Source organism: Propithecus coquereli, unplaced genomic scaffold (genome assembly GCF_000956105.1).
Source record: "Propithecus coquereli isolate 6110/MARCELLA unplaced genomic scaffold, Pcoq_1.0 Scaffold46, whole genome shotgun sequence".
Lineage (NCBI taxonomy): Eukaryota > Metazoa > Chordata > Mammalia > Primates > Indriidae > Propithecus > Propithecus coquereli.
In genome coordinates this window covers 5,396,715-5,408,768 of record NW_012150396.1, presented here as the reverse complement: position 1 = coordinate 5,408,768, position 12,054 = coordinate 5,396,715, and the positions used below count along the sequence as shown (strand labels likewise).

The 12,054-nt window shown below is 46.2% G+C and overlaps 1 protein-coding gene across 5 annotated transcripts in view; it reads right to left on the bottom strand.

Moving 5' to 3' along the window:
• The window catches only part of LEF1 (lymphoid enhancer-binding factor 1), a 119,841-nt gene that overhangs the window by 20,506 nt on the left and 87,281 nt on the right, over positions 1 to 12,054 (bottom strand). For 3 of the 5 annotated variants that reach the window (XM_012655121.1, XM_012655122.1, XM_012655125.1), the window contains exons 5-7: positions 6,808 to 6,898; positions 2,577 to 2,699; positions 1,357 to 1,519 (exon numbers count right to left, since the gene is read on the bottom strand). In XM_012655121.1, coding sequence (XP_012510575.1) covers positions 1,357 to 1,519; positions 2,577 to 2,699; positions 6,808 to 6,898 — 377 coding nt within the window. Of the gene's footprint in view, positions 1 to 1,356; positions 1,520 to 2,576; positions 2,700 to 5,034; positions 5,119 to 6,807; positions 6,899 to 12,054 lie in introns of all 5 variants that reach the window. The other 2 variants (XM_012655120.1, XM_012655123.1) reach the window with 1 other exon arrangement.

The following is a 12,054-nucleotide window of genomic DNA, read 5'->3' as shown; positions in this document are numbered from 1 at the left end:
CATTTCTAAAATTATGATGTAATTACAGTGAACATGTAACCTGAGTTAGATTCAGATTTTTTCTGCCACTCTTCGGATACCTAATGACAACGATTTCACTCCTGTGAAGAGTACCTGGCTGCACTGGCCAGTGTCCTGGCGGTGGTTAGATAAAGAATCTGAGAGTGTCTACCCTAGGAGGAGCCTAGTGCCACAGCAGGTGCTCAGGAAAATATCACAGCACGGATGACAGAAGGAATGAAGGAAAGAGGCAGTCAGAAAGCTGACACACGCACACTCGGAGAACAGAGAGCGGGCCGGGCTCACGCCTGCAATCCCAGCACTCTGGGAGGCTGAGATGGGAGGATCACTAGAGCCCAGGAGTTCGAGACCAGCCTATACAAAATATTTTAAAACATAATTAGCCCAGCATGGTGGCATGTGTCTGTAGTCCCAGCTACTCGGGATGCTGAGGTGGAAGGATCCCTGGAGCCCAGGAGTTGGAGGCTGCAGTGAGCTATGGTAACACCACTGCACTCTAGCCTGGACAACATAGCAAGACTCTGGCTCAAAAATAAATAAATAAATAAAACAAAACAAAACAAAGTAAAATAAAATGAATAAAATCAGAGAGCTATCTTTCTAGAATCAGTACTTCTTGGGACCACATAAATTCTTCCAATTAAAGAACTGGAAGCACAGTGGAGATCTGCTGTGTCTCAGGTGTGGCCGCCATCTATTTGCCAGGCTGGTCCCCCACTGGCCTGGCTGCAGCTCCCAACAGGGCTGCGTACTTTCCCACCTCGGGGTCCGCACCCACCTGTCCCCCGCGGCGTGCAGCCAGCCCCCCTCTCTTTGCTCATCTCTCGGGTCCCAGCTTCAGGACAACTTCCTCGGAGGGGCATTCCCAAGCCCCTGTTGTTCTTTCTCATCGAATCTTGCTGTGTACGTTCACAGTATTTATCACAATTTTACTTATATATTTATTGGGTAATCGTCTGAGGTCTGTATCCTGTCGCAAAACTTCAAGCTCCAGAAAGACCGTATCTATTTTATACAGCAGTTACTCCTCACTGCCTAGCTTCCTGCCTGGCACGAAAAGATGCTCGATAGATATTTGTTTAGATGATGATAACAGTAAAAACAGTTATCATTTACGGGAAGTTCCTATGTGCCAGGTGCAGTCTGGCTGTTTACGATGCATCCTATTTAATCTTCCTAAAGGCCATTACCATATCTCGTGCCCTCTGTCACTTCCCGAAGGACGTGCTATACAAACGCATTCAGTGACCACCTGAGAAGTAATGAAATTCGGGCAGAGTTTAAAGAAGCGGTTCCGCGATTGCCGTGAACATTTATGTACCGCCCCGTACTTACCCTTCTGCCTAAGATCTGGTTGATAGCTGCGCTCTCCTTTAGAGTACACTCGGCTACGACGTTCGCTCTCATCTCTTTCATGTATAACATAAAAGCATTCAGAGGCTTCTTAATGTGAGGTCTTTTTGGCTCCTGCTCCTTCCTCTGTTCGTGCTGAGGCTTCCTAAAAGGCGGTGGTGGTGGTGGGTAGGGGCAGGGGTGGAAGGGACGAGGCAGGGATGGGGGAGGAGAGAAGCAAAGCACCCGTTTACGTCGCCACGCTCGGGCCCGGACGACCTCACGCTCCGGACGCCGTCACCTTGGAAGAGCAGCTCTTGACTCACTTGGAACACTGAGAGGCAAACAACCCACCCGACAGGCTTCTTAGCTACGCAGCAGCTCTGTGAGAACACAAGTCCTTTGGTCTGGAGAAGCGCAGCTACGGCTACGGGAGTGTTTAACGCGAAATGGAAATGCATTTGGCTCTGGGACGGTACTTCGTCCAGGGCCCCGAGGCTGAGTTCCTTAGTCACCTCGGAACAAGCCGAACACATCACACAGCTGACCACGTCTCTTTCAGAACAGGGGTGTTAACTTTGAGCGTGGGGTCTAGGGCCACTTTGAGAAGCTAATGAAACTCTAGACCCTTTCCCTTGAACGATGCACGTTGCCTTTGCGTGCACCGCAAGGGGTTTCCGGACTACCACGTGCTGCCTGCCCCCGCCTACCCACCCCCGTCCACGGAACCCGGATTCAGAAGCTCGATCACTCATCTCTCCAGGTCAAATTAATTTAGTGCTGGTCTAACAGTCCGGGACAACCTTGGCCCAACAGGGAATCCTGGGCGTTGTGTGCTCCTTTCTCTTGCATCCTGTGCTGCGGAAGCCTCCAGTCGGGAAGTGCATTAAACCCTCCGGTCTAACTCACTCAGGTACTAACAGGTTCTGCCCCTCAATGATCTGGACCAAACTGCAAGCTGGCGGCACGTGGCTACCCAGCTCAAGAGTCTTCAATGCCTATGCTCCGGAGGCGCCTTCCTCCTGGTGACGTCCCCATGGTCTAGGCCCCTTTCCAATCTCGGAATCAAAATCGGTGCAGCGAGAATCAAGCTGCGTAATGTCCTCAGGGACAGAGCTTTCGAGGCAGAGCTACGCTGAACTCTTGCTGACAGAGAGGGGAAGAATGAACAACAGAGCGGCAGCAACGGCGGGCTGCGCGGGTGAGCGCAGGTGCATACGTACACGTGCATCAGGTCGCCGTCAGCGTGGGGGTGCTCCTGCTTGACCTGAGGTGTTACGATAGCTGGGTGAGGGATGCCAGTTGTGTGGGGACCAGGAGGACCAGGAATCATATGATGGGAGAACCTAAAAGAAGGAAAGAGAAGAAAAAAATATGTACCACTGGCTGCTGCAGCAAAAGCCGGACAGAATTTCAAAACGATCTATTAAGTGCTGCTGGCTAAGAGTTACACACTGGAGCATGAACTGTAAATCAGATTGGGCTAATGCTTATTTGTTCTTACTGTATTCAGGTGGAAAGTATTTATAATTATTCCCCGTAGTTCTTCAAACTAACAGTAGAACGTGACATTTTTCCTGGGAGAACTGCGGACCATAGGATTAAAAAAAAAAAGTGAATCATTTTTCTTGCAAAGCAATTTTCAAGTAAGAATTTCAATGAGAGTAATTACTGGAAATATAACACTTTATTAAGATTTAGCGTTTAAAATTATTATTATTATTTTTTTGAGACAGAGTCTCACTGTGTTGCCCAGGCTAGAGTGCCGTGGTGTCATCCTAGCTCACAGCAACCTCAAACTCCTGGGCTCAAGCGGTCCTCCTGCCTCAGCCTCCCGAGTAGCTGGGACTACAGGCATGTGCCATCATGCCCGGCTAGTTTTTTTCTATATATTTTTAGTTGTCCAATTAATTTCTTTCTATTTTTAGTAGAGACGGGGTCTCGCTCTTGCTCAGGCTGGTTTCGAACTCCTGAGCTCAAACAATCTGCCCGCCTCGGCCTCCCAGAGAGCTAGGATTACAGGTGTGAGCCACTGCGCCCGGCCCTTAAAATTATTTTTAAATAAACGCTAAAGACATCATATTTAAATATCTCTGCCTACATTCCTAAGAAAACCATCACATTAAGAGTTTTCTTGTATTGTTCACTTCTTCATTAATACTAGGCGGGAACAACTAAAGGGACAGGAATGAGTCCCCTATTTAGTAAAGTTTCCATTCACATCATACAAATTGATTTCTCTGCAGAAATAAAGTAATACCTGAGAGCTCTAGCCCGATGGAAAGCTGGTAACAGAATCAAGGGGAAAGATTTAACTACAGGGAAGGCTCCAGGTCTGCACCAAGGTAAAAACTATCCCCGCTAAAGGCTTTTTCCCAATACGCTTGCCAATCATAAAAGGAATCTTAAAACACCCACCACCAGCCAACACCGAGGAGGGAAACTGCCGTGCAAGAAAAATAAAACAAATAAATAAAGACAGCACTCTCCACGGGTGCTTTAGATAAACTGGGATACGTTTTAGAAATTTTTACTTTTCAAACTCTCTTAAAGGAAACATTTAATTCAACAAAAACAACATTCTCACATCTTTCATCATAGCCTGTACAATTAATTCCTTCACCGGGACAGGAACTCTGCTTGGATTTGTAGTATTTCAGAAACAGATTTTAAACTATTAAGAAAGCATGGTGAAAATACAAATCTTTGACCAAATAATGTTGCTCTGCTCAATGTGCCGTCTGCAAAAATACATGATGCTGGTCATTTGCCTGTGAGAAACCTCTGTCATCATACAGATCTCGCAGTGTTGAAACGTGTAAAAGGATGTTTTAGGGGGAAGGATGTTAATTCGATTCCCCGCCACCGACAGTCAGCGAGATTTACGACTCACTGAAAAAAATAATTATTTCTTGTAAAGCTGTAATTCGCTACGGGAACCGAGACTTTCTGACCCATAGGAAAAAGACAGATCCACAACCAGTTGGTAACTCACCGGTTCGACTTCCAGCACAGTCATGCTAGCTCCCTTGAAAAGCCACACGGAACACACAGATGATGCACCACACACGTGTGTACATCGAGCACAGGGCACAGAAGCCGGCCTTCCAGAAGCAAAAGCATCACACAGAGCAGCCCCCACCAAGCTCCGCCGCGGGGCCACGTCCGCGCGGTGCCTGAGTCACACACTAGGACGGACGCCCTGCGCAGCCTGGCGGCACTGTCCCGTCTGTCCCGACAGCCTGGGGCCTGGAGGCTCTGGAGCCTGGACCGCCCGGGCGTCTTCGGACGCTGCCTATCGAACTGATTCCGCTTTCCTCAAAGGGAGCGGACTGCAGACCTCAGACCACACCCAGCTCTATTCTCCTCCCTTTCTCCACCCCCAGCGTATTTTGAATCCGACAAGCTCTTCTTTCGACATCCGCTTTGGGGACAAATCCCAGCCCACGGTCGGGGGACGATGCGTTCTTCTGGACGCAAAGCTCCTCGGGGACGCTGAGTCCGCTCCCCTGAGGGGTGTGGTCGGCCTGGCTGGGGGACACCCCCGGGAATGTGACACCTAGTGTGGGAGCCAGGCCCGCTGCACAGACACGTGGCCGGCTGGGCAAGCAGAGGCGCACAGGACGCAAGCACAGGAAGAGCAGCTCGTCCTCCGCTGCCCCGGGTTCCGCCTCCACCTACCTGGACATGGAAGTGTCGACTGACAGTGAGGACGGGTAGGGTTGCCTGAATCCACCCGTGATGGGATATACAGGCTGACCTTGCCTGAGGTCACAGAAGAAAGGAGCCCGTCAATGACGAAACACCGGTTACCACCCAGCAGTTCAGAGCGGGACGAGGGGAGAGGAGGGGAGAGGCAGACAGGGCCCGGGGGAGCGTCACGGGCCACGCATCTCTGCGGACGGGGGCCGTTCCCCTTCCTCACCCTCCACCCCATCGAGCGCTGCCTGCCTTCAAGCAATCTCCCGCCCCCAGCGTGGAAACGAACCAGTCCACAAATTCCTCGTCTTTTATCCCTTCCCCTTCCCCAACCCCATTAATGCTTTGAACAAAGTAGGCACTTAATAAATGGTTATCGACTATAACGGACCCCTGAGAGCGGTGACATGTTCCCTTTGGGGAAGGAGCTCAGGGAATCCTTTATCGGAATCTTTGAGAATCTCAGGGAAGGGGAGAAAGGAGGAAATAAAATTTTATATTTATGTACAAATGCACAAACATTTAAAAAGCACTTCCCCTCTATGTGCACACGTTAGAGTCAAGAAATGAAAGACCAGTGCGTTGCCATTATTTTCTTTCCACCCTGGGAAGCCCACCTTTCCCTCTGTTCTTCCCACGTCTCTCATTTTTCATTTTCAGTCTATTTCCCGCTGCCAGCGGTGCAACTCGGCACAGCATTTGTGCCCTTAGGTAGCTCAGTTCAGACAGATGATCGATCTAGGTTTGAAAGTGTGCGCACGATCAATTAACTTCAGTTACTGACTAAGAGACTGGATGCTGATGACGGGGGAGAGACAGAGAGAAAGGAGAGGGAGGAGGGAGGAAGCCGGAATGTCCACGGCAGGGCGACCCTTCCTTGCTGAAGAAGAGACCAGGTAAGGGTGGCCAGGTAGGGAGATGGCAGCAGTGACGTGGGGCTGTAGGGACAGAGACCCAAACGGAGAGAGAGAAACATGTGCTCGGGTTGAAGGGTGATTTCTGTGAGTGAGAGGTGGGGAGGGGAAGGGCGGAGGGAGGATGGTGGTGGGAGGAGGGAAAGCTGTGTGCTAATCACAAAACGATTACAATAGGTTAGACTACGTAGAATTATTCTTTCTTCACAAAATCTCCTTTATCTTTGTAATTTAAAAGATTTTGAAGGCAGCAGCAAGAATGTTTTTAGAAATAAAACAAAATAAAGAACATTAAGTATTTGGATTCTAAAAAAAAAAAAAAGACCCCACATTTACTACTCTGAACTCAGATTGGATGCTTGCTTTATTAAAATTCAGAAGATACTTTTGTATTGTTGAATTTCTCTCTAGTTATGTTATTTACCTCCCTTGCCCACCTATAAGCAGAGATAGATATTCAGTGCATCTAAGTTTATGTCTCAAAAATGTAAGTTGTTCCTAAAAAACCTAGGGGAGAAAAAACCCACATTGAGCACTAACTTTGTGCAGGGCACAGCAAATGCCCAAAGCCACAAACTGAATGCATAAAACTCTGAGCTTCAAAGCAAATGCTATACAGTCATTTTCTACACCTATTAGCAAACGGATTCAATCCATTTCAAAGTCTGTATGTTTTTTAATCTTTTAAATTGAAATGAATGCAGTTAGCACCTTGCTTGTTGATGTGAGATTTCTTCACCTCCACAAGGGTGAGTTACCATTCGTGAGGCTGACTGCCATGAAGGGAAAATGGAAGAACATGCATTCGACGCCCGGCTGAAGGTTACAGGAAGGATCTTACCAGCCAAGAGGCGGGGTGATCTGTCCAACGCCACCCGGAGACAGGGGGTAGAAGGCGGGGATGTCGGGAGCTGGAGGATGCCTGGACATGCCTGGGAAAGAGAACCAAGAGAGTCATGGCCACCTGACCAGAAGAGCAACAGAAAAGCAACAAAATGTTTTCCGCCATTAACACTGAAGGTCTAGAACGAAACAGTATTTAGTCTTCAGATCCTACGGACACAAGTCGGCCTGTTAGCTTTTCTCGAGATTCCACAATCGGGGAGAACAGGGTCGTCTTCAGCAGATCCCGAGGGCCTCCTGGAGGAGGAAAGGTGCTGCCAGCAGGACAGTCATCGAAATGGACTTTAAAATTATTTACTTATTTGCCCTCGTTCTCTCGCTCTGGTCAATGAAATGGTGGACGATCGTTCTGTGTAGGATGAAAAACAACAGCGCTTCGTGAGCAGACGCTTCCCGCGGTGCCCCGGGATCAGGTGAATGGCCACTTCCACGTTTCCGTCGGTCCCCTGGTGGACACACAGATCTGGGGCACGTGACGCCTCGGAGGATCAGAGATTAATTAGGAAGCGACTTCAGCCCCGTGGTGGTCACACTTGATATGATTCATCTGGTCTCCGCCACCGCAGCTCCAACTAAGCTCTCCGGCGAGTGGGGCCTCCGGGCGCCAAGGTCACGCCGTCCGGGATCAGTCGGATTCCACGGGAAACGCCCCCAGGTTGTTTCTCGAGCTCACCCTCCCCGGAGCGCGCTGCCCGGTAGCTGCGAACGCCACCTAGAGATGACACCTACTCCTCGTCCCAGACGACATCCCTTTGTTTGTGCCTCACTCCAGGTACGGGGGGCGGGGGAGACGAGACAAATGCACGAAACGTCAAATATAAAAACTTAGGTTTTAACTCATTTGGGGGAAGTGATGCTGAACAGAATCACTTCACACAGCTGACTCGGGGCTCTCGAACACCGTCCGCGCGGAGCAGCGCGCCTTCCGAGGCCGAACCCGCGGACAGTGAGTGTAAATGCAGGGCTGATGTGCGGAATTAAGGGGTACCTGGGAAATGCTCTTTAAATATTCTGCTTTTTTACTATTTAAAATGCCTACAGGTTTCATGTGGCTCTTAGAGGATACTGAAGGCCTTGAAATTGGGAATAACTTAAGTGCTGTCTTCAAAGTTGATGTTAATTTGACTTTGAAGTCAGAACAAACTTAAATATTTCTCAATTCGTACAGAAAGCAGGTGGGAAGGAGAGAGGTCTTTAACCTCTCAATAGAGAGCTCACATGAGATCAGCTCATGATTTGCTGTTTTTCAAAACAATAGTCTCAAATCTCTTTTTTAAAAAAAATAAATCTTTGTGCTAGAAATATCTATTCTTTTGGTCACAGTGGACCCCAAATTCTATACTCCGCAGTTTTTTTCTTGGGTCTGAGACGGTTCAGGCAGCAGGGGTGACCCTAACAGAGCCTGCAAGAGTGATTCTTGACATGAACGAGTCACGGGCGAGTTCTGCCTTCCTCGCCCTGAGACCCAGACACCTCCCCGCAAAGCTGGGGGTCTCAAGGGGGATCACTCAGTTTTGGAAACAAAAACAATACAACCAGACCAACTATAAGAACATTAGAACTTAGGGGAGATGCGAATGGTTGTTTTTTAATACGTTAACCTGAAAATCATGGTTAGAGGTCACAGGACCATCTGAATTATCTACTTTAATCACTTTACTTTGCAGATGTGGAGATTAAGGTCTAGAGAGGTTGCGCGACTGTTCGGGCATCTGTTCGGCTTACGTGTAGAGTATGTTCTGTCCTTGGCTTTGATCACTGGGATGGAGAGAGGTAACTTGCTTGCAATCACGTCTTTAAGCTTAAAGCTCTTGCTCTTCACGCTAGCCCAGGTTCTAAGCACACTCAGAACACTGCAGAGTGACTCAAATGAACAAAAAATACAAACTAGTTGGATTTGGGTTTTCTACCAGAAGAGGAAGGGGGGGAGGTTACCGTTTACTTAGCACCTGCTATGTGTCAGGTTCTGCAGCTATTAACATTCTACTCCTCTTTCAAATGCCCCTCCTCCCAGGCGATGCTCTCTAACTTTTATAGCTCTGAGAAATCTCTTTCTCCTTTAAATCTACAACTTCTTATTTGTACTTTTAATGTGGTGCTTGGGATGTTCTTCATTTTGTTTTATAGTTAGTTTGTGCAAATGATTTCCTGCATGAGCTCATATACTGCTTGGGGGAAAAGACCACATTTTACCAATTTATGTATCAAACCACAGTTTGTCTGCAGAGAAGGCTCTCGGTGAGTATTTCCAACTGAAGAAACGAACAAGCGAAATGAAATGGACCCGTTCCCTACGCTGGGTCAGTATTATCAATCATTTTGCGTGTACACACAAATACACGATGTAGATTAGGCATTATATGAGAAGAAAATGGATCTGTATTTTTGAAATAGCTCACTGTCCTTTTAAGATCCTGTTTCCAAAGATGCCTGGAAGTGTGTGCCTCTCCACCAAGTGCCACGCTACTGAAGACGCATTTCACGTCATTTATTCAGCTAGCATTTATTGAACACTTACTATATGCTGGAGGATATGCTCGGCATAGCTTTAAAGATGTTTAAGCTTTTATTAAGCAACTTCTATAAATATATCGATTAAATAATTCTGGAGTCAAACTGCATGGATTCGCCACTCACTAGCTACATATCTTTGAGTAAGTTACTTAATTGTTACTATTTTGTAAAATCAGAATAGTAACAGAACACGGGTTGTTGTGAATAAATGCATTAATATACGTAATACAGAAAAGTGCCTAGTACAAAATATAAGTGCTATGTGTTGTTATATATAAGGATAAAATGGATAATACAAAGATACAAGCAGGTATATAAACTTAATATTCCCTAAAAGCTCTTTCCTTTAACATTCTTACCAGACTGACAAGAAGAAGAAAAAAATGATTGGTATTAACTTCCCTTCACTTTGCTACACACACACACACACACACACACACACACACACACACACACACACATAGAAGTGAAACTAATTTACTCGTTAATAGAAGATTAACTCTAAGTTATCTTCCCATAAATGAGAATGAGTTCTGCTGACAAACAGTTTATATTTACTCTATTTACTGGGTAGTTCTATCTAAAGCTAGAGTGTGGACATGACATTCTTTGCATTTTTTTGTTTTGGATAAACCTAACTAGCCTACCAGGAACTCTGAAATCAGCAGCTCTGGCCTCAGTACCATGATGCGCTAACCAGTTCAGCTACACGCTATACCCCAAAAAGCAGGAGAGAACAAGAATAAAAGCAAGCGATCTAGTGAGCTTGTTTTTTTGGCAATGCAAGTACCCCAGAACGGAATTATATAAACTCAATACCATGTAAATGAGAGCTTTCTAAACCAGAGTTTACATATCTCCAGAAGTACATGATGATGAGGTACATAAGGCCCAGGATAAACATGTAATTAAGAACAGAATCTTTATATCAAAATAAGCACAAATAGTATATGGACTAGAATATAAAAATCACACCAGTTTTTAGAACAAAATAAAGAGTAAAAAAACTACAAGCAGACAGCTTCTGGTCATGCCCACTAGCCCCTTCTCAGTAGTTCTAGAGCATTTCTTTAGAAAAAAAAAAAAACAAATTTGAGAAGCAATGATAGAAATTACAATCAGCAAAACAAGCCAGGGTAGCAGTAAGAGATAGAAACAGAAGAGAAAATATAAATGTAATTAGTTGCCACCTACAAACTTGTCTCTTTTAAAAATTGAGCTGTTCTAGATTTCTTGAGAGAAGAACTACGGAACCATGATTGTTATTCTTTTAAATTAGTTAATATTCCAGAGTGCTTCAGATAGGACCTGGGACATAGCAAGCGCTACTGAACTGTTAAATAAATAAATAGTTTAAATAAAACACACTGCTGGATTCTTTTTGCTAACTGCTTGAGGCTTAATCCTCACCCACATCCTTATGGCTCCCAGATGTGTGTCTCCAGCTCAGACCCCGGTCTGAGAGTTTGGCCCACTTCCTGTATCCCTCCTTGGATGCCTCAAACTCACCGCGACCAAGATCACAGTGCTGCTGTTCCCTCTGAAACGCAGCCTTTTTCGTAAGACGCTGATCTTAATCGCCTGTCTTACCGCACAGCCAGGGAGACCCATCACTTGACAAGAGGAAGCAGGTGGAGGAAGGACTGGGGGTGAGGAGGGAAACAGGTAAGCCTGGAAACGTCTGCGGAGGTGATCGTGCTTTCTATGAGCAAAGGCACCTGGGCTTCCACGGTAACTAAGTCTCCAAGTAAGCGTCTGACTTTAACAATGCAGGGAACAGAGAGTGTTCAGTGTTTCATCCGGAAGTGTTACCAGTAGTGGAGAGGACACCCAGCCTTTGAACTCCACTCCTCTTCACACTGTCCTGACATTTTGTCGTCTGTGATAGGTCGGATGCAGGGCTGGACAAAAGCGTGAGACGCAGGCTGGGGCAAATATCTCCCCTTTACGTTCTCTGCCTTCACCTGGTTTTACGAGATCTTTTATCGCGAACTTCCAAAGACCCTGTTGAAGTCCAAGTCGCACGTGCCTGGAAAGAGCCACATGCCTCCCTGAGACAGCAAACCATCCATGGGGAGGTGGGACAAGAAGGCTGGGGGGACGAGAGCTCTTCGTCCTGCTACCCGCCCAGGCCCAAACAGATCAGGCAGAAACTGGACATTTTAATTCTTCAGACCTCTCATATATTTTTCCAGAAATGAAATTAGAAAGTAAATATTAATGTAGAGAAATGAAGTAGAAGTCAATATTAACGTAGAGAAGCAAAGTAAGATTCATGCTGCTTTGAAAAGGGATAGTTTTGTACTTTAATTATTATTTATAAAATATCCAAGCTAAAATAACGAGTAGAGGACACAACAGAGTAACCAAAAGAAATCACAAGAGGCTCAAAAGAATAACATTTGAAGTAAAAATCTACTTCTTCCTTTCCCAACTTTTTAAAAATATTACCATCAACACCCTACACATACTGAAATAAATGAGTACTGCAGAGTACTGAATTTTTGGTGTATTTGTCCAACATAATGGTTTGTATTGTAGATGACAGATTTTCAGAGCTGTCACTTGGAAAATGACCACACTGCACTTTTCTTCTGCTTTTTTTTTTTTTTTTTTTGAGACAGAGTCTCACTGTGTTGCCCAGGCTAGAGTGCCGTGCGTCAGCCTAGCT